The following is a 27,936-nucleotide window of genomic DNA, read 5'->3' as shown; positions in this document are numbered from 1 at the left end:
AAGGAATGTGTCAATCACTTTCAGGTCTGAATTTTTTTCCCCTTTTCCAGGCCTGATAACCTTATGCTATCATCAATGGAAACAGGTACATTCATGAGAGCTTTCATTTTGGACTAAAATTTAAAATCTACAAGAAGTGGGTTACTCTTCGTGTTTCTGATTTGTAAGGCTAAGATTTACTATTTCACCACGAAATGCATAAATATACCTATTACACAAATTTAAATTTAACTCTTAAAAACTATGTAATAGTAGAACATCAACATTTTCTGGATAGGTGAAAGCTTTTATATTACATTTTTATTTTGCAAGAAAATAAATTATACAACTTAAAAAATAAAATCCAAAAATTAAGCAGTTCATCAAAATATTTCAGCCTACTGCATACAGAAACTGCTACCATTTAAAATTGTACAGCATTATCATCTCAGTATGTAGTGGCACACATTCAAAATCGTATATACCATACGAAGATAGATTACAACTTAGGAACGCAAATTTGTTCAACACTCCAGACGACATATATCGTGTAGATGACAGGAAAGCTCTCGTGTAATGTTTATTTCACAAACATGACCTTGGAAGAGTTTATAAGATAGCATCCCAGTCATTTACATGAAAATAGAAAAACCAGCTTGAGTTTAAGATAGCAAATCTTTCTGGAAAGCTAGCAAATCTTTCACCCAAATTGAATTTCGAAAATTTGCCCTGTGAGCAGGGCTAATGACATCCTACTGCAAAGAATGCAAAATACTTTTTAATTACTCTGATCATATTTTGTATTAAATTCAATAAAAAGTAAAAACAAGGAAGCTAACATTTCATTTTTGGAAATTTCAACATTTATGCACAAAATAAGAGTAAGAGACTTAAATGAACAGGTTGACAATGCAGGGACCCCTCCAATAAGTGTAAAAATTGGAAGACTTCATAATTTATTTCAAGATCCTCATTAAATCATTGGAACACTAATGTTCTAATATTTATCTCATTGTAAGCATTAAAATGAGATATTAGCATTAAAAGATAAAGCATTAAAATGAGCATTATCTTTTACTTTGTAACTTTTGCTTCGTGTCCCGGACCCCGGCAACGGGAGACGACAAAGGTTCACGCTGGCCAGAAGGCTCCATCTTCCCACGAGAAACGGAGTGTTCTGCCTTAGTTAACCTCTGGCTCGCCTCCACTGCCCCACCCCAGGCCCCAGTGGCAGCCTGGACTCCTCTCCCTGGACTCTGTCAGGTTTCGCCCCTGCTCAGGCAGCACGACTTTTAAGTGCAATCGGAGAAAAGGGGCTGGATAAAGAATGCTAACTGTGATTCTGTACCTCTAGCAAGTGCCTCACAATCTTTTTGTCAGACTCTTTTTTGTTAATTAGCAAACCTACCGTCCAGACATAAAGAAAACTTAACAATGGTATAGGCACCTCGTCAACTAAATTGTTTTCATAAACACCAAAAAGTAGTTAAATTTTGTATACATAACAGAAAAAAATGGTAACTGTAAGTCTACAGTATTTGCTGCTGTTCAATTTCCCAAAATACAATTAGGACATAATTCGCTATTAAAAAATTTATAAAATTGAATAGAAAACTTTGCTATGGATTTAGTTACCCACTTTTGCACTAAATTTTCCATTATAAATCAAAACATCATGACTCTCAAATGACCAAAAGATGAGAAATTCCAAAAATGTTCTAAGAACAATTATGGTTTGAAGCAACAAATCTTAAACTTTAAAAAATGGCCTGTAATTTCCCCTTCAACTGTTCTCCCCCGTGGGCGTTCTCCTACTGGATAAGCACATATGCTCAGTGTTTATTAAATGTAAGGGCCACAATTATTACAAAATTATTATTTTCTAAATTTCAAATGTACCCATTGTTCACCGTCCTCTCATTCAGTTTATTCTCCCCAACACACTTCGTGTAATACCTGACATGTGCTGCCCTAGAGCTGGGCATAAGATTTTAAATTAGAGACAAAATCCTAATTTTCTAGGAGTTTCGGAACAGGCATCTGAACATCACCAGCGACACCTTAGGATGTTGTAAATTTGCTCTCCGTCCCGGCAGCAGACAGCTCACGATGCTTTCTGGAGGGGGGGGGGGACAGACTCACTGTGACGCTCCTGAGAGCACTCTGCGTAGTACTGTCCACTGTCTACCTCTCGGAGCTCAGCTCTCTGCTTCCTACTACTTCCAAAGTCATAGGTTTAAAATAATACTTAATATCAAACAAGATACAAACGAATTTGCGAGAAAACTTGGAACGTGCAGCATAACAAATAAAAATCCATGTGGGAGCCACTCTTTCCCAACGGGGAATCGTCCGTCCCATCTCGGTTGCCCGCGTCCTCACATCCCGAGCTCCGCATTACTCTGGATATTCAGTTCCCAGCAAACCAGTCAGTTGCTACTTTGGATTGACTGAAAGGAACAAGGTAAGTGTTGCTTTCGGAACATTTTAAAAACATTTATTTTTAAAATATATAAATATATATGTACATATATTTGGCAAGTTTACTGCTCATATTAAGACCGCAACAATCTGCTTATGCTCTTCAGGCCTTAGGCTGTGGTTTTGCTATTCCTCCTAGGTAACGGACACTCACTACTCTTTAAAACAGAACATCTTCCTTCCCAGAAACCTGAGGCTATAAATCCCTTATCATCAGAGTTTAAAATTCCAAAACATTTCTATGCTGCAGATCAAGTGATCAGTTACGTAACCGTACTAATAGGACAGGAGGAGATTTCTGCCTTGTTTTTAGTAAATTTGGATATAATCAATTTGGCATAATAAATATTAGATAAATATTAAGTGTGTTACTGAACACACTTAATATGTTTGTTCTGCGATTTTTTTTTCTCTGCAATTTAAATGATCTGTCTCCATACATTTTCTTAAACGGTTGAAACAACAAAGTAATAGAAGCTTTACTTTTTCAAAACAAGCTCTCCAGCCATAGCAGATTTTAAAACTCCTTATTTAACAACAAACAACTAAACTAGCAGTCTCCTGCTTAAAAAGAAAGCCAACATTTGTAAGTTGGAAAAATCTCGTATCATTTTCAGGTCACCGTTAAATCCGGTTATTATACTGAAGCAGGGCGTGAACAAATAATGTGATGCTATTAAATACTTCTCTCCTCACCTACATCTGTCCCCCCCCACCCCGCAGTGTCGTGTACACCAGCTCCCTCTTTTGATCGAAAGAAACCAAGAGTGCTATTTCTAGTTTTAATTGCATTTAAAAAAACAAAACATAACAGCATTATTCAGTGCACGAATATCTGAAGATCCTTCCTGGTGCAAGTACATTTTTGTCAGAGAGGAAAAAAAAAAGAGGAAAAAAGCAATTAAGAACCCCGCCCTCACCCTGCCCAACTATTTCTTCCGATGGGTATAAATCAAATTTACTGTGAAAAGTTCATAATGGGCTCTTCATGAATGCAAGTTTCTCCACAAAACAGCATGCTGTTACCGAGTGTGCAACATGAAGGGATGCCGTCATGCTAACTAACGTGACTGGCAAAATATAGTTGTTTTGTCAGGTAAGGCAGAGATTTTAATAGTTATGTAATCAAAGTCCAAATAAACCTTCCTCCAGCACAAACTGTTACAACTTTCTGCCCACGCACTCTGAAATTTGGGTTCTAATGTTGTCCATGATATTCAAACTTATGCCATATATATGAAAGTGTTGATATCGGATTCATCTCTTCTGATGTATTTGTGCTCTATTAGCCATTCTATTTGCTCTTTTATCATTTTCTTTTGTGGCAAAAACATGTTTTTCAAAATTTCTACTAGTTCAGTCTGCAGCTGAGCATTGCTAATTTTCTTTCTCATCTTCATTATTTGTATGATGGCTTCCTAAAAGAAAAAGAAAAATGAAAAATCATTAATATATTACATCTTAAAACAAAAAAAAAATGACTTTTTTATGTATTTCATCCTCTTTCCAACATCCACCCCAATGATCAATCACTAGCAGATAAGTCTTGAGTCCAGCGGCTATTACTGAACAAAAATACTTTTCACTCCCTGTAAAAGTAAATCTGATGATAAAGATTTTGACAAATGAGGAAAAGCAAAATAACCTAGAACCTCTCTGCGGAAAACCACACCAAATGTTCTGGAGTACTCCCAATACTTTTTTCCACATCATGCACATGTTAACAATTTATCTTGCTTGTGAACACAGTATGTACGTAATCTGGCAGTGTGTTACCCATCACCTAAGAAAGAGCAAATCCCTTACTCCTTTTCCATCATATTCAGAGTTAATTCTTTGTATAGTAGCAAATGCCAGCTGGTGTCTATTTTTAAAAATCAAACATTACTACTCTTTATATATTTATCAGATTAATAAATTATATTTGCTATAGATATTGATTCAATTACTTTGACTTCTTACAGGAGTAAGCACTGTTCATCTAAGTCAATTTTCTAAGTATTTCCTTGACGATTTAATTACTATTAAGCTTATAACAGAGATAATCAGAAAATGATTAAGTGTTCTTTTCTCTTTTGCTTTTCTAGGATAATCTCTGTCCTTAGCAAACCAAAGGCATCTATCTACCTTGGTGGAGATTAGAGTTTGCTAAAAAAGGAAATGTGAAAACAGAAAATTAGGTGTGTGTGTGTGTGTGTGTGTGTGTGTGTGTGTATACACATATATATACACACATATATATATACACGCATATATATATACACATATATATATTTTAAGTTTGCTTATTTATCTTGAGAGAGAGGATGTGCATGGGAGGGGCAGAGAGAAAGGGAGACACAGAATCCCAAGCAGGCTCCGTGCTGTCAGCGTGGAGCCCAATGCAGGGTTTGAACCCACAAACCGCGAGATCATGACCTGAACTGAAATTAAGAGCCAGATGTGTAACCAACAGAGCCCCCGAGGAGCCCCGGTAATATCTGCTTTTAACATTCAAAGAGGTGTTTTGCTGCAAAGCAGTAACAGGCTTGGTGGCCAGGAGCTGTCCCCTATGGAGGGAGACTTAAGGATCCCTCCCCTGTCATTAGGAGAGGGAGTGAACTCCTCCCATTATCAGTGCGACAGGATGCCAGACTCTGGACTGCAGGGCTTGCATCAAGGGTCCCGAGGGAAAGGGGGAAAAGGGGAAGTCTTCAGGCAAGTGAAGATCACAGGAGCCAGGGAGGAGGAACAAGTGTAAATGTCTCCAGTCCGCCCTCCTCCCAGCTCTGGTGGAGGAGAGGAAGGTAGGCTGTGTGAGAGAAGTGGAAAGGAGAACAGCACAGGGGCTCCAGCCCCGGGTCTGCACTTATTAGCTGCCGAAGACGGCATGATGTGGTACGAAGAGCTCACTGCGGAACTCCTCTCAGGCCCCACACGATGCGGACAGGGTCTAGAGCCAACAGACCCACAGGGCCGTCAGGGCCAGGGGAGAGGAATCTCGCAGCAGCAGCTGATCATGACAGTGTGCCGGGCAGGCCAAGGGGCCACACCGAAAATGCGGCAGAGTCTCAGAGAGTTTAAGAGCTCAGTTAAGAACGGAGGGCAGGCAGTCAGAGCAGGGAAGGGGCCAGGAGGCCCTTACCAACCGGGAAAAGAAGCCCCAGCTCCTGTGCTACAACCAGCGGCAGCAGAGAGCCACAGAAAGTCAAACTCCCACAGGTGACAGGTAAAGTACCCCACAGATGTCAAGAGCAAGAACCCAGGACACTGTCACAATGATGTGACGATCCCTTCACTGTCACTACAAGGTCACGTGGACTCCTTTCACCCTCCGTCCATCCCGATGCCATGTGGGAAACAACAAAGAGCGAGGATGGGTAGAGCAGGGTCAGGGAGAAATGAGAAAGGCTGAGCGTTACGTCAGGGACAGCCTGGATTACGGGACTGCACATAATCACCCATCCGTTTCGGATAAAACAGAAAACCTGAATTAAAAAAAAAAAATTTTTTTTAAATGTTTATTTTTGAGACAGAGACAGAGCGTGAGTGAACAGGGGAGTGGCAGAGAGAGAGTGGGAGACACAGAATCGGAAGCAGGCTCCAGGCTCTGAGCTGTCAGCACAGAGCCCGATGTGGGACCCGAACCCACGAACTGTGAGATCATGACCTGAGCTGAGGTTGGACGCTCAACCGACCGAGCCACTCAGGCGCCCCTCTGCACATCTTATGGAAGGACTATACTTGCCAACCCGTCACACAGCTCAACTGAAATCCATCTGGAATTTATCCTGGTCTAGCCATACACCAGGACTATATCCAGATTTTTCACCCCAAACATAAAACTCTCTAAAATCTCTTACTGAATAATCCGTTCCCTTTCACAGCCCATGGAAATTATTTCCTTTATGGTAAAGTTCATCTATACTTACATAGTAGGTTCACTTCTGAGTTAGTTTCCTCAACTAATCTGCCTGTCATACTGTTTTATTTTTGCAGATATTTTACTAAGTTGTAACACTTGGCAAGTTCCACTAACACCTTATTCTTATCTTTTTTTAAGGATCACAAACACTCATTTATATTCTTTGTCATAAAAGTGAGAATCAATTTGTCCATTTTTTTTAACGTTTATTTATTTTTGAGGGAGAGAGAGACAGAGTACAAGCAGGGGAGGGGGAGAGAGAGAGAGAGAGAGAGAGAGAGAGAGAGACAGAATCTGAAGCAGGCTCCACGTTCTGAGCTGTCAGCAGAAACTGACGTGGGGTTCAAACCCATGAACCTGAGCCAAAGTCAGACGCTTAACCAACTGAGCCACCAAAGCGCCCCTCACGTCCATTCATTTTTGAGAGAGAAGAGTGTGAGCCATGGAGGGACAGAGAGGGGGAAAGAGGATCCAAAGCAGGCTTCAGGCTCCATACTGACAACAGAGAGCCCAAAGTGGGGCTCACACTCACGAACCGCGAGATCATGACCTGAGCTAAAGTCAGATACTTAACCAATTGAGCCACCCAGACAACCCCCAAGCTGAACTTTTATCATGGACAAAATTGACTCCTTAAGTAACTGAGCCTTGTCACTGAAAAATGTGGTATTCCATGGTGAGCCAAAAAAGGCAAAACCAGGCAATGGGACAGGAGTCTGGTTGGAGGGGGGGCTGGCTGCAGTGACACAAACGCTGTGTATCTTAGGTGATGGTCCCCAGGTACGTACACTTATCCAAACTCAACGACAGCTAAACTGTGAAATGTACATTGTAGCATATGTAAATTACACCTCAATATAAGGTTTTAGTAAAAAAAAAAAAAAAAGAGTAACATCTTCTATTTATTCAAATCTCCTTCTGAACCCCCTAGGGATGGCCACCGTCTTCACACAGGCTGTCAACATGACTCATTAAAAAAGTGCCTATGGGGTCTATGGTTTCATCTTTCTCTTAAGCTTTTCAAATTTACATGTTTATTGCTAAACAGAAAAGCAACCGACTTTTATTCCTTTCTCTCCGCTACTTTATCATATTGTATGCTGTGTAAGTAATGAAAAATGTTCATCTTTCCTCTTTTCATTTTTTACTGAATCGGCCAGCAGTTTCAAATAATATTCAATAAAAATAGTGAAACTGGGATCACTTGGTTATAATAAGCATACTCCTAAAGTTAGAATGGACACATATCAGTCTGCAACAGGCACTCTTCTTATGTTCAGAAGGATCACAATCTTAGCTTTAACATGTTTGCTGGCTCAGTCTGCAGGCTATTCTAGATCCTGGGGATATGAGCTGAAGCCCCACGTTGGTGTGGAGAGTTCTAAAAATAAATAAATAAAACTTAAAAGATAACTTTTTAAAAGTATTCCCTCATTTCACACTACAATGAAATTATAAGACTTACATAAGAATTTGAATACTTCAACCCTAGAATTGTAACTTATTGCTGACACACAGTTAATCAGTCATGGTCAAAGGCAGACACAACCTAAAACCAAGGTTTTGCCCAACAAATAGAATCTACCAGTGGGGAGGGGAGGAGGGGAGGTGGCACCTGGGTGGCTCAGTTGGTTAAGGGTCCGGATCGTCATTTTGGCTCAGATCGTGACCTTGCAGTCGTGGGATCGAGCCCTGCGTAGGGCTCTGCACTGTAAGCATGGAGCCTGCTTGGGATTCTCTCTCTGCTCCTCCCGTACTTGAACTCTCTCTCTTTCAAAATAATAAACATTAAAAAAAAAAAAAAATCTACCAGAGGCCACCAAGACATACAGACATCTCTTGCAGCAGCTAAGATAAGGTCAGCAATACAATTTTTAAGTTCCAGTAAAGTGAAAATTAGTTCTTCGTTACAGGTGGAATACCTACTACATGCTTTAAAATTTTTTTTAACATCTGAAGATAAAAAAAGAGAAAAATTTCTGAAACCAATACTGCACTGTGTAGTCATTAAAATTTAAATAACAAATAAATACCAAAAAAATGCAATTTTTTTCAAGACGTAGACATTCTGTCTTAACGTCACAAACCTGGGTTCTTAGTATTCGTAGCTGAACTATCCCTTCATTCTCCTCTTCTCGCATCCTTTCTGTAGTGAGCTGCAAGCGTCCAATCAAGTTGATTTTACCTCTTTTCTGAACTTTTGCATTTTTTCTATAAAAAACATTGAATGAAATATTTTACAGTGGAAGGCCTTTTAAACATATTACAGCAACAACGTCTGAGAAAAAAGATATAGAAATTTTCTGAAGACTACTATACTAGAACTGTTCAAAGGAAAAGTTACCAATAATCGACAGATAGCTTTAAAATGAACCATAGGAGTTCCCCCAAACACAACAAAGGTTCAGTTAATAAAATATGGGTGACAACATGCCCTGTAATAACAAAGCTAATGTAATTTACATTGCCACGAGAGAGCTGAGATAGTTGGAAATATATGGGCTGTTATTCAGCATTATTATCTAAATGGATCTTAAGGAGAAAAAGTGATTTCTGTGAATAGAGCTTCTTTAGAGTGCAAAAGGATGCTTAAAGATGAAAAGCAGTATCATCAGATACCAAAATGTACCCATGAAAAACACGTAAACGAGTGAACATCTCCAGTCCTCAGTATGTTTAATGAACAACTAAATGGCAGAAACCTGGAGCGGTGTCAGGGTACACATAGGTCTTAAAAGTAACGTAAGGAAAACAACCATTTTGCTAACAATAAAACACCAAAGTCAAACAAGGCATTTTTATTTTACATCAACCAACATCAGCCTTACATTAAACTGAACTCCTGGTTCACCGAGAAGAGGGTGCCTTCTGTGAAGTCTTTGGGTGAGTTGACTTGAGGTTCATACAATAAAACCTGCCGCTTGAGCTTTGGGAAAGCTACTAAAGACTATGAAGAAGAAAGAGAACACAATTACCATCTATAAATGGTATGAAAGACCAAGATCAGTTCTCCAACATGGCTAACAAAATCACAACCAACTTCTGCCTGGTGCCTCGACCAGTCCAACACTGTGAACGTATGGCGAGGAAAGGACAAGGCGGGGGGCAGCTCACGAGGAGGGAAGCACTAAATGATCCCTTCACAGGAAGACAGAGACTGCAGGGATCGGTCATACACGAGCTCAACAAAACCAACTTGCCACTGACACACCAGCTATTTCTCTCTAGACAATTATTTATTCTGGAACTTCTAAGAGGTCTATGGAGTAGGGGTAACATGCAGCTATGAGCAGGAGACTAATGAGTACATTTTACAAGCCCCTGAAAAGACCAAAGTTTTCTAATTCTTGCATTTTTGGTCATAAAATCTTTGAACACATTCTTAGTATGAAATTTCTGGTCACATTCCTCACAGGTAAGATTGAAATACCAACTCAATCTTTCTCTCCACCCCGCCCCCCCGCTTTTTAAGTTTATTTATTTATTTTTGAGAGAGAGCGAGCAAGCATGAGTAAGGGAGGGACAGAGAAGGAATCCCAAGCGGGCTCCATGGTGCCAGTGCAGCCCGACGTGGGGCTCAAACTCATGAACCGTGAAATCATGACCTGAGCCGAGATCAAGAGTCAGGTGCTCAACAGACTGAACCACCCATGCACCTCAACTCTCCATTTTTTCCCCCTCTTTCATTATCTTGGTAACTTGCTTATTTTCAATTTCTTTTTTTACCATGAATACCTCATTAATGTATTAACACCTCATTAGCGTTTTTTTTTTCTTGGTTAAAGGTCATTTGCAGAGTGTTATGAATTCATAAATTTATGATAAGCAAGCCATCAAATGTTTCCTGCTATGTAACTGGATACACTTTAAAAACAAAAAAACATGAAACAAACCCATAAAGTCCTTCTAAGCTCAGCGTCAGGCAGTTCAGTTGCAAGTTTTAGATTTTCAAAGCTGATTTTCTCTCTGGGTCTTTGGTTCCATGCAAACAACACAGCCAGCTGAAATGTTGTTACCTCCAAATCATATTGCCCTACTTCATTCTTAAATGTTATCTGCAAGAGAGAAAGTAATATAAAGGTAAGAATTTCTTCAGGATGATTACCACCTCCCTGCTAGAATACTCTCCTTACATGAGATTATCCACGGAAAAGACTGGCAGTTGTCTTCCAATATACATTTTTCCTTTCCTACACAGTAGTAACAATTTTAACAGACCTTAATGACCGCCCAGAATTAAAGGCTCATCTTCCAGCTTTCAAGGAGCGAAATGTCGTCTTGTGACTAGTTCTGCCCAATGAGAGGTGAGTGGAAATGATGGGGGAAACTTCTAGAAGTTGCTTCTAAAGTAAGGAATACTTTCATCTTTCCCTTCCTGTTGGGCTGGAAGACAGCCACAGTGGGCATCACACTGGATTCTGCAGAATCCATGGTGATACAACCAGAAGCTAAGTCCCTAACGACTTCCTGGACTAGATCCACTGCACGTGTTCAAATTTTTACACGGGAGAGAAACAAAGATCTATCTTGTTTAATCAACTCTTACTTGGAGTCCTGGTACTTTCAGTCAAACCAATATCTGAACTAACACACCATCTACTTACAATTCCATTTGACATGAGATGATGCCAATGTAATTTTCTACCACTATGATTTTTTTTGTAGAATTCTTCTACTTCAGGTATCAAATCCTCCAGTTCAGTAGGAAGGGAGACAAAGACTTTCTCAGAGCTTCTTGACCATGCTCCAGCATTCAGAATTTTTATATTAACCGAATCAGCTATAAGTAGGAATATCAGGAAATATGAAGTAAATAATCTTGAAAATGGATAAAATTCAAAAGAAATTAAATATGTACATACTGGATAAGCTTTGGTGAAAAATAAAACCCTAAAGATTTAAAGGTGTCTTAAAAAAAAAAAAAAGGATTAGAGGAGCACCTGCCTGACTCAGTCAGTCAGGGGAGCATGGGACTCGACCTCAGGGTCGTGAGTATGAGCCCCATGTTGAGTGCGGAGATTATTTAAATAAAAATAAAACTTAAAAAAAAAAGAAGTTATTCTCTTCATGTGACTGGATCTGAAACCTGTAAAACTCAGGCAAGTGAGTAGTGGCTATTAAAAATAATACATACATACATATAGATACATACATAAAAATAAAGATTACGAATCTAAATTCTGTTAAATTCTGTTTTGCCAGATGTCTTCAAGGAATGTGGACTTTGTAACATCTTTGTACCTATTACTACTAAGGTTCAATTCTAATTTACTGGAAAACAAAGATATTCTCTTTAAGAAAGCCTATATACATAATATATGTAATTTTAAAATAATACCTGGTAAAGCCAATTTGTTATTTTTGTGCATTTCCTTAAAAGCTTGGTTCAAATCTTCAGACACTTTTATGTCCTGAAACATTCTAGCAAGCTTATTTACATAATCTGCGGGCATACCAACTTCCTACGAAAAGCAAAGACAAAAGAGGTAATGAACAATAATATATAGAAGCTTTAATATAAAATTAAATTTATTAGAATATTCATAGTCTAATATCTCTTAAATTTGATTCTTAAAAACTAAACAAGAGAATACAGGTAACCCAGGCTTTCTCTGCATGAGTTCAATGTGCATGAATCAGTCACCACAGTAGAGTTAAATCACACCAGTCCCCCAACAACACAGCTCAACTTTCGGTTATCACCGTACATTAAATATGAGTAATGCACAGATTTACTTCTCATCAGTGACCAACCACCATCCGCCTTTCGAAATCTGTTAGTCATCTGTTTATTCAGTTCACCCACAGAAAGCAAAGCACAGTGACAGATCCACTTGACATTTTATAAAAATGGATAATCAAGTGAGCTCAATGGCCAATGAAGATGATAAAAGCACACCAAAGAAATAAAAATAAAGCTGGAAATGAAAATAAACAGAACCTAAATGAAATTCTAGAAAAGCGATCTGAAGTTGTAATGTTGATACTTGCCAATGATGAAGACTAAATACACAAGGCAGGGGAACTTAGTGAAGGCAAATTATCAGCACAAACAAAAGGAGCAGGGACAATAATAACAATAATAATGATAAGATGCTGCAGAAGTGGCACCAGCAAAAACTTTCACGACCTTGAGCGCCCAAAAACAACAGGCTGGAAGCTGACCCAAACCTACAGAGACAATGACAACTCTCCCAGGCGCATGGATGATGCTCATTCTGTGTTCTAAGCCACATGACAAGAAGGCACGTGCTAGTCAAACGATCCTTCATTTACACGACGGCTCTCCTGAGATATAATGCATCTGTCACAAAACTCACTCTTTTCCAGTGTACAATTAAGTAGGTTCTAATGTATTTACAGAGTCTCTATAGATTTAGTGTATTTAGTGTATTTACAGAGTCTCTATGGATTTGGCTATGGTGGACATTGGCAATTAGGGGAATCGTACACTAGGTGGTCTTTGTAATGGAATTCGTTCACTGAGCATGACAATGTCAACAATCATTCACGTTGTAGCATGTGGCAGTACTACCTTTCTCCTAACTACTAAGAAATATTCCATTGTATGATTAATCCACATTTCGCTTATCCTTTCATCAGCTGAACAGCACTTTGAGCCGTTTCCACTTTGTGGCTCTTATTAATAATGCCGCTACGAACATTCATAGACAAGGCTTTGTGTGGTCATACGCTTGAGCGGAGTTACTTAGGAACAGAACTGCTGGGTCAACTCTGTTTAACTTTTTGAGCAACTGCCAGAGTTTTCCAAAGTGACTGCACCAATTTATATTCTCATCAGCAAAGCATGAGATTCCAATTTCTCCTCTTCCTCGCCAACACTTGTTACTGTCTTTTTAATTTTAGCTTCCCTAGGGAGGAAAGGAGGAGGAAAGTATCTCATTGTGGCTTTGATTTGCATTTCCCTAATGACTAATGATGTCGAACATCTTTAATACACTTATTGGCCATCTGAATATCTTCTGTGAAGAAATGTCTATTTTAATCCTTTGCCCATTTTTAACTTTTCACTGGTGAATTGTAAGAATTCTTTATATATTCTAGATATGAAACTGGACATATGAATTGCAAATAATTTCCTAAGCAGTATTAAGTTTCTACAAAGAAATAGTAGTACTTTATGTTTATGAAAGTTTGTTATAAATTACAGTATACTAAATACATATTCATTTACAAATTTGTTCCTATATATTTATTTTTAATTTTTTAAATGTATTTTTCTGAAAGAGAGACAGAGTGTGAATGGGGGAGGGGCAGAGAGCGGTGGAGACACAGAATCTAAAGCAGACTCAGGCATAGGGCCTGATGCAAGGGTTGAACTCACGAACCGAGAGATCATGCCCTGAGCTGAAGTCAGATGCTTAAGTGACTGACCCATCCAGGTGCCCCTTCTTCCTATATATTTATAACAAAGAGTTTCTAATGTTTTGACAGAAATTTCTCAGTCACAAAATAATTTTCCCCACTGACTGTTAATATTAAGATCATTTTGCACACTGTCGGTTTGCAGGGTAATTTTTACTATCCTGTAAGTATCATGCAAAGCAGGGCAATGTGTAAATGTGTATTTTGAAATACATATATAAATGAAAGACATATATATAAAATATATATATAACTACACACACTATATACAATCTTGCTATGTATTAATAAAATCATATTATAAGCCATTAACACCATATATATAAGTAAAAGATATTCATTACAGTGAACTGACAGGAACAGACTTAAAATATTTTGATATGAGAATTTAGTTATGATTAAATTAGCAGTGATTATCCTAAATAAACCGTCGTCTTTTACGTATTGGTTATTTTGCCTATACAAAAGCCCTTACTTACAGTTACGCATTTACTACTAAAAATACCTTAACAATGTAATGATCTGTCCTATAACCCATTTAATAAGGTCAGTTCAAATGGAAGTGGAAATAGAAAAGAGCAAAATATCAAAAGCACAACAAGAGCAAAGGTGTTTCACTAAAAGTCTTTATTAAGAAAATATACTTTATTAGATACCTATTTTACATAATTGATGCCATGTTCTTATAAAACGTCCCCTACTTCTTCAACACTAACAACATCACTTGAGCACACATAAGAACCATGTGCTATAGTAAGGAAAACAAATATTAAAAAATTTACTTACTCTTAGCCACTCTACCATATTCTCTTCAATTTCACTATCAGCAGAGATGTCTAATATAAGACGTCGCGTCAAATGAGCTTTGTGATATCTCATAAAAACGTCTTTATTTTGTACGTATTTAAGTACCAACAGCTGTACAGAAAACAGAGTTACTTTCAATTCATGTGCACTCTTCGCCACCTCTCTCACTGAGCCCTTTCCATATCCCCCAATGTCAAAGTCCAGAAATTTACATGAGTATATACAGAGAGAGGTCTACTGAACTGCCCGTGTCTGAAAAATAACCAGTCCTGACACACTATTTTACTAAACAATTAGCAAATTTGAGACTGTAATCAAATAACCTTTTAGTTTCTATAAACATCAAATTTCCAGATTTCATATGCAACGTAATAAAACTTTACATGAAAATTAAGGGTTCTCCCCCAATTTTCTCTTCTGTAAAATCTTGTCACTTTTTTTCTGACACTCATCTTCTATTGTCTATATTCTCTACCTTTACTTCTTGTTTTTCTTCCTCTCTGTATTCCTGGACTTACAGCATATTACACTAACAGCCAGGATACAAAAATGAAAGCAACTAACTCTTCCCTTCACTCACTGGTGTTGAAACACCTATCCTGGGCTCTCACAAAAAGAAAGAGGTGAAAAACTCCTAGTCTCTCCACTGCCATTCCAAACACCATCAGCCCCAATTCCCCCTTCTTTGTCCTTTAATAGAAGCTGGCACTGAATTCCTTGAAAACAATCAAGAAGGGGGAAGAATTAAATCTATTTTCCTTTCTAGAAGCTACAAAGTAAAAACTTCCAGGAAGAAAAACAACTGCCCTATAGAGGTCTTACATTGTAAAATTTCGTATTAGCTGCTCATAGATAAACATTTTAAAAAACGTGATGCTATCACAGAAAGTCTTACAAGCAAAACACAAATTCAAAGTAAGATAATTTAAATTTCTGTAATAAAAAAAAGATATGTACCACTTCTTTAAGCTTTGCTTCAATCTCTTCAGAGGTTAGTTTTTTGCTTAATGGTGTTTTTCTTAACAACATGTCACAGTAATTGGCAAGCAGCTCAGGGCATTTTGATTCAGGCTGAGTTTTTAATCCCACCCTAAAAAACAAAATAAAAGCAGTTGATGAAAAGTGACTGGTATCTACAAATATTTTTTTTTCACCGTTTATTTTTGAGAGAGAGAGAGAACGAACAAGAGCAGGGGAGGGGCAGAGAGACAAAGAAGGAGAAAGAGAATCCCAAGCAGGCTCCACACTGTCAGTGCAGAGACTGACACGGGGCTCAAACCCATGAACCATGAGATCATGTCCTGATCCTAGATCAAGAGTCCGAAGTCCAACCGACTGGGACACCCAGGTGCTCCCTGCAAATATTTTTTCTAGAGCCAATTTTTCATGAGCAAGACAATGAGGGGGCATAACTTAAGGAGGCCCTCATCTCAGGTTCCCAGGGCCTGCAGGGCCCTGAGAGGGAAACCTCGAAGTAGTCTGTATCCTGGGTGACGGCCTGTCTACCGGTAGCCTTGTCAATAATCTTTAAAAACTTTTCTTCAGGTACTTACTTGCTAAATACTTCTGAAAAAGTATGTAAGTCCTTGCATATTTTTAAGTTAACATTAAAAACTTTTCATTATTAATATGTCAAGAAAAAAGTTACTTCATTCTCTGAAATGTATCCAATGTAACTTAAATTCGTTATGTGATATCTACCATCATCCATTTTCAAAAACTGTAAACAAACTTCTCTTAAACAATGAAGAACTTTTAACTCTATTTTAGTTTGCCAACAAAACTTAAAAGCCAGTGTACTATATTTTTATGCTTTAAAGTTCTTTATCTTACTTCTCTAAGCTATGTAGGAAATAAATTTAAATTCAACATTTCAAAATTCGTGTATATAAAACTTACATGTTATTTTCCCAGAATTGAATTAACCAAATTATTTTAAGTACACAACTTTCCAAAATAACAAACTTGTAATGCCTGTACGTATAAAACATAGGCAGTACGTTACTGTTTGTGTCAACTCTTACTGAGGGAGATGAAACTTTTCCCTCCAACTTATGAACCCAGAAATTACTTTTATTTCTAATTTTTTATCTTTATAAATATATATCTGTCCTGAACGATCTTATTCTCATAAGTAAGTACATGAGACAGGAAGTTTTTCTGATGTCACTCAACTTGTTGAGAACCTTCCGGGTTACTGGCTTAAAAAATACATACAGATCTAACACCAAAGGTTATTTTTAATAATGCATCAAACTAGCCATCAATTGTGTGGAAAGCAAAGAACTGGACACCCTATGACTTGCAAAAGGATCTGATACTTAGTTGTAAGAAATTCATTTCTCGGGGGTGCCTGGATGGTTCAGCTGGTTAAGCATCGGACTCTTGACCTCAGCTCAGGTCATGATCTCACGATTTGTGAGTTTGAGCCCCTACACAGGGCTCTGACAGCACAGAGCCTGCTTGGAATTCTCTCTCCATCTCTCTCTGCTCCTACCCCACTTGTGCTCTTTCTCTCCCTCAAAACAAATAACTAAACTTAAAAAAAAAAAAAGAATCCATTTTCTGTACATCAATACCAATATTTCAAAATATTCCTTTCTTACGCAACTCGGAGGCTTTTTTAAATGTTTATTTATTTTGAGAGAGAGAGCGAGAATTCCAGGCAGTCTCTGAACTGAGCACGGAGTCTGATGTGGGGCTCAATCCCACGAACTGTGAGATCATGACCTGAGCTGAAATCAAGAGCCGATCATCTAACCGACCAAGGCGGCTTTTTATGTTTCCAGGCAACACACCATACTAAGAATAAGGAGAGGTGCACCTCTCTTTGCACAGCAGGGAAGACTAATTGTGGGGAGAAGTGGAAAGGGCAAATTGTAACGATACTTCCACCAGAGGGCGCCAGTTTAGAAAAGAGCAGATGCGGAAGCGGAGGACTGAAGAACGCATTTCCTTTAAGGCTAACTGGCACTCGCTAGAAAGGTTTTGATGTAGACATGGGCCAGTGGGAAGACCACTAACTTACTTCCCATCCCTCTACCTTCATCTACCCGCACTGCCAATGCCTAGCTCCCGCATGAACTCCTGCCAAGTCTGCAGCGATCCATCATCTCCCTTCCTCCAATTCACCCTGCTGGGAAGACAGAGGTCAGTCCTTCATCCTTGACTCTGGGAAGGCAGCGTGTCATTTCCTCTCCTGGGGCTGTTTTAGGGCTTTTTTGTTTCTTTTCAGTTTTCCAGCTGTTTCACTATGACGTACTGATTTAATTTGTATTTATCTTGCTTGGGACTCAAAGAGAATCTAAGAGTTGGCAGCTTTCATCAATTCTGGAAATTTATGGCCAATAACTTCAAATACTGCTTATGTCCCCTTTTCTGCTCTAATTCCGATTACATATTGCTATAGACATGTTACCTTTTCTCGGTAACAATTTCCACCTATTTGTTCATTAATGTGTATTATTTGTTCCCTATCACTTATCTAATTAAGCTTGTTATTACTAAGATATAATTCACATACCATGCAGTTCATCCATTTAAAGTATGCAAGTCGAAGTTTTTAAGTATATCTATAAACTTGTGCAACCACCATAATAAAATTTTAAAACATTTTCATTACCTACAAAAGAAACCCCACACTCATTAGCCAAATGCCATTCTCCAGCCACCCCTCCCTCCCAGCGCTGGTTACAAGTATTCTACCTTTTATCTTTATGGATCTCCTTTTTCTGAACACCTCATATAAAGGGAATCATACAATGTGTGCTCTCTGGTGACTGACTTTTTAAAATTAGGATAATGTTTTTAAGATTCGTCCATATCATAGCACATATTGCTGGTTCATTCCTTTTAAAAAATATTTACCTTTTTATTGTGGTAAAAAACATTTACTGTTTTAATCATTTCTAAGTTTACAATCCAGTGGCAGTAAGTACATTCAAAATGTTCTGCAAATATCGCCACTATCCGTACCCAAAACTTGTTCACTGCCCTACACAGAAACCCTACATCCATTAAACGGTAACTTCCCAGTTCCCTCTCCCCACCCCCACCAAGTCCCAGCAGATATCTACTCTACTTTATTAATGGACCTGCCTATTCCAGATACCTTATGTAAGTGGAATCACACAATATTTGTCCTTTTGTGTGCGGCCTATTCCACTTAGCACTTCTCAGGGCTTCATTCATGTTGTAGCATGTATCAGATTCTCATTCCATTTTATGACTCAAGGACAGCCCACTGCATGGCTGTACCATATTCTGCTTACCCCTTCACCAGACAATGGGCATTTGGGTTGTCCTTTTGTGGAAGGCTATTAAGAATAATGCTGCTACAAACATTTGTGTACAAATAAAAACAAATTTTTTTAAATGTTTATTTTTGAAAGAGAGAGTGCAGAAGAGGGGCAGAGAGAGAGGGAGACACAGAAACAGAAGCAGGCTCCAGGCTCCGAGCTATCAGCACAGAGCCTGACGCGGGGCTCGAACTCGTGAATGGTGAGATCACGACCTGAGCCAAAGTCGGCCGCTTAACCAACTCAGCCACCCAGGCGCCCCATAAATGTTTTTGTTTTTGTTTTTTTTTAAGTAACCAATGTATTCACCACATCAGAAGAATACAGGAAAGAAAAAAAAAAAAAAACCTTAAGCATTTCAACACAGAAAAAAATTATTTAATAAAAGTCAATACCCATTGATTTATTATCAAAACTTTTAGCAAGCTAGGAATAAAAAGCAATCTAATTAAGGGCATCTATGAAAAACCCTCAGCTAACTTTGTAATTAGTGATGAAATATTAAAGGCTTTCTGCTCCAGCTTGCCAAAATGACAGGGATGCCCACTTTAACTACATTTATCTAAAAATGTACTTATAATCCTAACCAGTTTATCAAGGCAAGAAAAGTAAGTGGTATAAAAATCAGAAAGGAAGATATAAAACTTGTATATTTACAGATTACATGATTATTTACACAGGAAAACCTTAAGAAATCTGCAAAACAACTATAAGAACTAATAACTTCCACAAGGTAACAGGATATAAGATCAATATACTAAAATCAACTGTTTACCTACAGATAAATTATACTACCTGACTTTAAAACTTACTACAGAACTATATTAATTATGACTATATAATAATGGCCTAAGAATACCTAAACAAATCAATGGAATAGAATAGAGAGCCCAGAAATACAAACATATTTCGTTTTAAAGTTTACTTATTTTGAGGGGGCCTGGGTGGCTCAGTCAGTTGGGCATCCGACTTCGGCTCAGGTCATGAACTCGTGGTTCACGGGTTTGAGCCCCGCGTCAGGCTCTGTGCTGACAGCTCAGAGCCTGGAACCTGCTTCAGATTCTGTATCTCCCTCTCTCTTTGCCCTTCCCCCGCTCATGCTCGCTCTCTTCTCTCTCTCTCTCTCTCAAAAAAAAAAGTTACAAAGTTTATTTATTTTGAGAGAGAGACAGAAGAGAAATAGAGTGAGAGTGGGAAGGGTCAGGGAGAGAGGGAGAGAGAGAATCCCAAGCAGGCTCTGCATTGTCAGCACAGAGCCTGATGTGGGACTCCATGTCACGAACTATAGGATCATGACCTGAGTCGAAACCAAGAGTGAGATGCTTAACCGACTGGGCCACCTGAGCGCCCCAATGTACATATTTTTGAGTGATTTGATTTTGACAAAAGGTCCCAAAGCAATGCAGTGGGGAGGGAAAGTAATTCCAATAAATGGTGAAAGAACCACTTGTTACCCATGTGGAAAAGAAAAAAAGTCAGATTTAACCGCTGACTTACACTATACATAATCATTAATTTAAGATGGATCCTAGAACTAAGAACCTAAAACTTTCACATTTATGAAAGCTAAAATGATAAAGCTTCTAGAAGAAACAAAAGAGATTATCTTCATGTCTCAGGGGAAGAGGTAAATGAAGTTTTCTAGATGAAACATAAAAAGCAAAAAACCATAAAAGAAAAGCACATATCTCTCAAATGATCTATATTTCAAAGAATACGTAAGAACTGTTATAGCTCACTAAGAAAAAGGAACAATGCAGTGGGAAAAAAAAAAAAAAAAAACCCAAACAGACAAAAAAGATACTTTATAAAGGAAATTATAAGAAGGCTAGGGGCGCCTGGGTGGTTCAGTCAGTTAAGCATCTGAACAACTCAAGTCATGATCTCACAGTTCATGAGATCAAGCCCCACACCAGGCTGACAGCTCTGTGCTGACAGCTCAGAGCCTGGAGCCTGCGTGGATCCTCTGTCTCCCTCTCTCTCTGCCCCTCCCCTGTGCTCATGCTCTCTCACCTTCTCAAAAATAAACATTAAAAAAAATTTTAATATAAGAAGGTGAAAGGATACACGAAAATGTGCTCCACAACAATAGTCACAAGGAAATGGAGCTGAAACCATAATGAGACAGTCACTACAAACTCTACAACGACTGAAATTAAAATGACAACTCTAACTGGCTGGTAAGAACGTGGATCGGCTAGCACGCCCTGATTTCTCTGGTGGGAGTGTGGGAAACGAGCCACTGTGATATGCCGGTACACACCTGAATCTCAACACCACTACGCTGCACTCAAAGAAGCTTTACAAAAAGAAGTGCCTATTGTATGATTCCATTTATATCAAGTCCCAGATGAGGCAAAACTAATCTCGGCCGAAATCATCAGAATGGCTGTCTCTGGAAGAGGACGGGGTAGGACTGACAGGGAAACGGGTCTGAGGGGATTCTTGAGGATGATGAACATCCGGTCCATCGTACCAGGGGTGCAGGCATTTGTCAGGTCTCACAGAACCGGACACTTGGGATTTATGTATCTGTCCGCATGTAAATTTTACCTGAACACATATACCGACACCATATTCAATTGGTGACCGTCTGCTGAAGTGTTCAGGGAGCGAAAGTTACTTGTGCCTGAAATTTCTTTTGAAATCCATTTAAAAAGCTGACTGATGATGTATACAGAGATATATATTTGACAAAGCAACAGGTGACAGAAATTTGAAAATTTTTGTTAAAAAACGCGGAGGGCAGGGATGAATGAGGAAGACCTTTATATATCCATATGAAGAGATTCTGAAAATGTAGTGTTTATGTGTTTTATATATTTCACAATGTATAAAGAAAACAGGACAGATGCCCTCTTAAATTTTGTCAAGTCAGCAGAACATTTTTCCACTTAAAAAAAAAAATAAGATCAACGTTTTTTGGTCACAAAAAGAGATAATTTAATATGAAATTAAAATTCAAGACAGTTTTTTCCCTCAAAAATGTGAGACAATTGTTAATACTCAACGGCAACAAAAATCATTAAAGTAAAAACAAAACAACAAAAATCAAACCTAACAGTCTGCATATTCAATAATGTATAAGACACTCCAAAAAATGAAAGAATTTTAAACATGATTTTTAAAGACTTACCCTTTCTGCTTCAAAGGTAATTCAAGTTTAAATATGGTAGCATCATTAACAACTGCTTTATATGCCTGTAAAGAATTTAAAATGTAATAAGCATTATTTTTTGTTTTGAAAATACAGCTAGATATTCTATTTATTTATTTTAAATGTTTGAGAGAGACAGAGAGAGAGAGACAGAGTGTGAGCAGGGGAGGGGCAGAGAGAGGGGGAGACACAGAATCCGAAGCAGGCTCCAGGCTTCGAGCTGTCAGCACAGAGCCCGATGTGGGGCTCGAACTCATGAATGGTGAGATCATGACCTGAGCCGAAGTTGGATGCTTAATGGACTGAGCCACCCAGGCGCCCCCTACCCTTGTGTTTTTTAATGTACAGCTAGATATTTTAATGGTGTACCTGGCCTGACAGAATTTTTCAGGTCAATGACTTCATGCCCCTCCTGATGCTATGATTGTCGTTATTCTCAAGCGGGGTCTTAGTGCTGCCTGACCGCCACACCACCTTCTCTTGTCAACACACTCTCCCAGAACACATCTCGTACCATCAACTTTCTCTTCAGCCTCCAATATTTCCTCTCCCAGGGAGACTTCCCGCTGATGATGTGGCTTCCTATTTTCCTAATAAAACTGAAGTGATCAGAATTCCCTCCCATTTCTTCTCTATCTTCACTTTTTCCCCCCACCCACCATTTCTGCAGCCTCGCCATACAAACGTATCGTTATTTAAATCTTGAAAATTCTCTCTTGCCTTTGTTCACCTTCAGCCACAGCCTCATTTACCTCTCTCTCTTTAAGCTCGACTAATGGATGAAGTGCGCAGCCCATGGTCTCCAATTTCTCTACGGCCGTTCCTCCTGGGAAAACCTTCCAGGACCAGGCTTTCGCGCCACAGCTCCGCTAACTGTTCTCACTAAGTCACTGACCACCTCCATGTTGCTGAAGACAATGGCCGATGCCCATCCCATCTGACCTCTCAGCAGCATTTTAAAACAGCAGATCACAGCCTCTTCCTCAAAGTGCTCCTCCCACTTGTCTCCTCCCACAGTGCACTCTCCTGGTCATTCCACTCATCCCCCTCTCACCTCAGGAAAGTTGCTTCTTCATCCTTCTCATAACCAAACTGACTATCCCAGGCTGGTCCCTGAATCTCTTTGCTATCATCACTCATCACACTGGTGATCACAGCTAGCGTCCGTGCTTTAAATACCATCCAGACGCTAAAGCTCCCCATTTACGATTCCAGGTCTATTCTCTCCCTTACATGGCCGCCGTGACGCTGCCACATGGACAGTGAACAAATCTTTCAAAGTTAACTTGTCCAAAACTGATCTCCTAATCTCCCTACAACCGTCCCCCACAAACTGCCTCTCCCATCACCTTCCCCATCTCAGCAAGCACATGCTGCTAATCAATCGGAACAAAAATCTGACTGTCATCTTTGGTCTCTAGTACATTCTACATCTGATTCATTAGCAAATCTTGGGTAGTTTGCTGTCGTCATCAGTATCCAACCAACCATGACTACCTCTACCCGCTACCGTTCCGAGCCGAGCCTCCATCCTTACTTCACAGAATTGCCCAAGTAGGTTCCTAACTGCTCTTGTTTCTTCCCTTGCTCCTCTTAGTCTATTCTTTTTGCAGCAACCAAGGGATCCTTTTTTATAAAAATTTTTTTAAATGTTTATTTATTTATTTTTGAGAGACAGAGGCGGGGGGGCAGAGACAGAGGGAGAGAGAATCCCAAGCAGGCTCTATGCCATCGGCGCAGAGCCCAATGTGGCGCTCAAACCCGCAAACGGTGAGATAATGACCTGAGCCCACAGGTCATGACCAAGAGTCAGACACTTAACCAACTGAGCCAACCTGGTGCCCCAACCAAGGGATCCTTTAAAATGTAAGTCATATGGGCCGCCTGGGTGGCCCAGTTGGTTGAGCATCCGACTTCGGCTCAGGTCGTGACCTCACTGCTTGTGAGTTCGAGCCCCGCACTGGGCGCTGTGCCGACAGCTCAGAGCCTGGAGCCTGCCTCAGATTCTTCCCCCATCTCTCTGCCCCTCTCCTGCTCTCTCTCTCTCTCGCTCTCAAATATAGAATTAAAAAATTAAAAGTAAGTCATATTCATTCTGTTCAGAACCTTTCAGGGACTTTCTGTCCAATTCAGGGTAAAAACCAAACTCCTTACCATGGCTCATAGCCTGACGTGATCTGGCCTCTATTATCTCTTTCACTTCATTTCCTACTCTTCTCCCCTCACTTGATCCACTCAGGCCACAATGACCTTTTTCTCCCCTGTTCCTGGAATAGGACAGGGATATTCCTGCCTACAGCATTTGTATCCGCTGTCCCCTTTGGCTGAACACACTTCCCTCATATACCACATGACTTCATGTCTTAGTTACCTTCAATCTTGATTCTAATGTCCCCTCAATGAAGACTTTGCCAGCCGCTCAATTTAACATTTCAAACCAACTCACTACTTCCATCCTCCCTTAACATCTTTCCTCCTCTCTCTCTCTCTTCCTATCCACTTACAAACAGAAAGAGGGGAAGAAAACAAAACAAAAAACCCTCAACCCTACTGGAGAAAGTTGATTGTCTTTTTAGAGACACAAGAACAACAGCAAAAAAATCTAACTTGAGAAATAATGAAAGGTAGTTCAAAGCAAAAACACTGATGGTAATTTCTATAGTGATAGGTTTACAACACTTTAAAAGATACAACTCTAAGGATAATTCTGTTTTGTTATTATCCCATGCTAGCAAGGACAGAAGAAAGGGTAAGGGAAGCAGGGTAAGTGACATAATACCCAGGAGTCCTGTGAGAAGGGCAGAGGGTGGAGGAATCAACTCTGCTTGGGACAGGATGTCGGGGGAGGCAGGCTATCAAGGAAGTTCCAGGAGGAATGTACTTTGAGGTGGGTCTTGAAGGGTGAAGAAGGGAAGAATAGGAATTCAATAATCAGTAAGAGTAAAAAACGGGAAAATATTCTTGGAAAAATGAAGGAGCAACTTTCCACTAAATTCTAGTCCATAAGCATACCCAACGCTTACAAAAACATGTACCAAGCCAAATATAATAAAAATGGTTGCCCTCCACTGATTAAAAAAAAAAAAAAAAAAAAAAAGAGTTGCTAGGTTTTCAGTTTGTAACTTAGTAGCATAATGGTGCAAGTTTCTTTTTAAAAATAAATTATGGGTCGTTCATTGGTTAAGTGTCTGGCTCTGTATTTCAGCTCAGGTCATGATCTCACGGTTGTGAGATTGAGCCCCGCGTTGGGCTCCACGCTGGGCATGGAGACTGCTTAAGGTTCTCTCTCTCCCTCTCCCTCTGCCCCTCCCCTGCGCGTGTGGTCTGTCTCTTTCAAAAAATTGTTTTTAATTTAAAAATATGACATCTTAAGGACTGAGAACAAACTAAGGGTAGCTGGGGGAGGTGGGGGAGAGGGGAAAGTGGGTGACGGGCAGGGAGGAGGGCACTTGTTGGGATGAACACTGGGTGTGGTATGGAAACCAATTTGACAATAAATTGTATTTAAAAGAAAATAAAAAATAAAAAAAATAAAAATAAAAATATTATGACAGTAGTATTGATACACAGGAACACATACCTTATCTCTTGCAGTAAGAAATCGTGGATCATCTTGAAAAGCTTCTTTGACGAGTTTACTAAATCTATTAAATAATGTAAGTAACTGCTCAACGTATTTCTCAGAGTCCTAAAAATAAAATGTTTCATACTCAAATGAGATTTTAAAAAGAAAACAATACAAAAAAATAATATAAATGTAATTTTAATAAATCATTACAGAGATAAAATTTGGGACTTCTCTGAAAAAAATTTTTTCTCGATATTAAAAGATGTTCCAATATTACTGTTTTGCCATCAATCGCTATTTTAAATACCCGATCTTCCCTTTACCAAACAACCTTGACACACATTCATCCTCGCCACTGAGGAAACTTACAGTAGTAATGGTTTCAGCAGCTGCTACCATATCTGCCAGGCCAGCGCTAATGATATGTTCCTCCAAGTCTTTCAGCATTGGCTCTATCCCATTGGGAACCTTGTCCATCAATGAAAACATTAAATGTAGTTCTGAAAGGACAGAACACACTCATGAAATCACCTCATCCATCAAAATAAAGTTTCTCATTGGTCTAGAATGCCTATGATAGGAAAAGTATGGAGAAATAGTAGCTGGAAATTGAGAACCTTAACAGTACTCTGTAGGTACAATTAGTTTAGGAGTTGTTATAATAAGTACCATAACTTCTTGATCTACATTCTGACAAAAATTGTTTTTAAAGGAAACTCAAATTAAAAGTGACCACACAGCACAAAACCTAACTCCTCTTAAAAGGTGAATCATTTGACCTTCAATTCCACAGAACAGTTTTTATTCTAAGAAGCACAAAAATTTATGTAATAGCCTATTTCATAAAGTAGACACAATATTAAATTCATAGCACCATAACATTAAGTGGCAAAAAAACTCACATCATCAGAGTAATGATTATAAAAGAAAAAAGTGTATTAGGGATAACATGAAACTGCACTCATTGATAGGGAATTTTTCAGTTTATGAAAGCACTGTTTCATGTTATACTGTTTAACTGACTTCACAAAAATCTTGCTGCACAAAACTGTTTGCGACTAAATAATCCTTTTGAAGGGAGTCCAACAGGGATCAGATAAGATAGAACTCTACTTAGCTTGGCATACAAAGATTCACATATTTCATTTATGCCAATGAGCTTTCTACTACAAAACTATTAACAAGTGTATGAACCTAGGTGAGCTGAAATACATACTTTAAATGCAGCTGGAGATTTTTATACACACTGAAATCCAGAGAGCAATACATCAAAGTGTTAAAAGTTGTTATCTCCACGTAGTAGAAATATAGGTAATTTTTTTTACCATATTCCTTTTGGTTGTAATGTACTTGCAACCTCCCCAAATATACCTTTATTAAGAAAACATGTAAATAATAAAAAAAAGTACTTGCAGAAATCTTAAATTGTAACATATTTTAGGGGAGAGGGATGAAGAGCATTAACATGGAGTGTTATTTTACTTTCTAAAAATATTTGTCACCAAGTCCCACACAGAAGTCAAATACCTAGTTCTTTCCTATTCCTATGTTTACCATTCAAATTAGCCTTTAAAAGCAGGAGTCCTACCGTTTGAGGACACACTGAAATCCAACCCCCTCCCCTGCACATTGATACCGAAGGGGAGAATGTTTAAAATGCAAATTTGCAACCTTCTATATGTTAAACATCTTACCATTTTCTTTAAGCACAGTTTACCGGAACAAATATACCTCTATATAAAAGAATAATCTAATAGCAAACTTATTAAAAGTGATTCGATTCAAAGATACCTCTTAAAAGATTATGAGAACTTTATGTGATGTTTTACCTACTTTCAGTTTCATTTCGCTTGATCATGCCTTGGCACTCGGCTAAGATAGTCTCTTTAAAAGATGTCACCAGGGCATTTACACAGCATTCCATGAGCTGAAATATAGCAAAAACTGGTCAAGGCTATTATAAGCACAAATCTACTCCACTCTGCTTTTTAAGCCCCATAAGATCATACTGTTCAACAACAACAGCAAAAAACTGAGTATACTGAAAGCAGATTTTACTTACCTTTACTACAGGAACGCTGAAGGTGGATACTCTATACTAGTTTACCAAAGTATATTTACACCTAAGAAAAAGGCTATAGAACTTATGTTCTCTTTAGAAATTTGAATAAAGCCCCCCAAGGAGGGAAGGAAAAAAACTGGAAAATATACAAAACAAAATGAAAACAAAATTAAATAAACTGATGAATTCTTCTTGTCTGGAGAGAACATGTGTTAAAATTAGATTTTAAAATTCTGAAAGTATGAATACATCCATTCAACTAACCACCACGAGATGCCTACTGTGTGCAGGCAT

The 27,936-nt window shown here is 38.8% G+C and overlaps 1 protein-coding gene across 4 annotated transcripts in view; it reads right to left on the bottom strand.

Annotated features, from left to right (window-relative positions):
• Positions 1-3,228: 3,228 nt before the first annotated feature.
• Positions 3,229-27,936, bottom strand: part of CUL5 (cullin 5) — a 109,848-nt gene continuing 85,140 nt past the window's right edge. For all 4 annotated transcript variants that reach the window (XM_042957448.1, XM_042957445.1, XM_042957447.1 and 1 more), the window contains exons 8-19: positions 27,414-27,507; positions 25,950-26,080; positions 25,593-25,700; positions 21,992-22,056; positions 15,515-15,647; positions 14,537-14,668; positions 11,703-11,826; positions 10,969-11,144; positions 10,258-10,419; positions 9,193-9,311; positions 8,452-8,575; positions 3,229-3,878 (exon numbers count right to left, since the gene is read on the bottom strand). In XM_042957448.1, coding sequence (XP_042813382.1) covers positions 3,684-3,878; positions 8,452-8,575; positions 9,193-9,311; positions 10,258-10,419; positions 10,969-11,144; positions 11,703-11,826; positions 14,537-14,668; positions 15,515-15,647; positions 21,992-22,056; positions 25,593-25,700; positions 25,950-26,080; positions 27,414-27,507 — 1,563 coding nt within the window. In that variant the 3' untranslated portion in view covers positions 3,229-3,683. The remainder of the gene's footprint in view (positions 3,879-8,451; positions 8,576-9,192; positions 9,312-10,257; positions 10,420-10,968; positions 11,145-11,702; positions 11,827-14,536; positions 14,669-15,514; positions 15,648-21,991; positions 22,057-25,592; positions 25,701-25,949; positions 26,081-27,413; positions 27,508-27,936) is intronic.

This window comes from Panthera tigris, chromosome D1, assembly GCF_018350195.1.
Source record: "Panthera tigris isolate Pti1 chromosome D1, P.tigris_Pti1_mat1.1, whole genome shotgun sequence".
Lineage (NCBI taxonomy): Eukaryota > Metazoa > Chordata > Mammalia > Carnivora > Felidae > Panthera > Panthera tigris.
The sequence above is the reverse complement of the archived record's forward strand: the minus strand, read 5'-3'. Positions and strand labels throughout refer to the sequence as shown.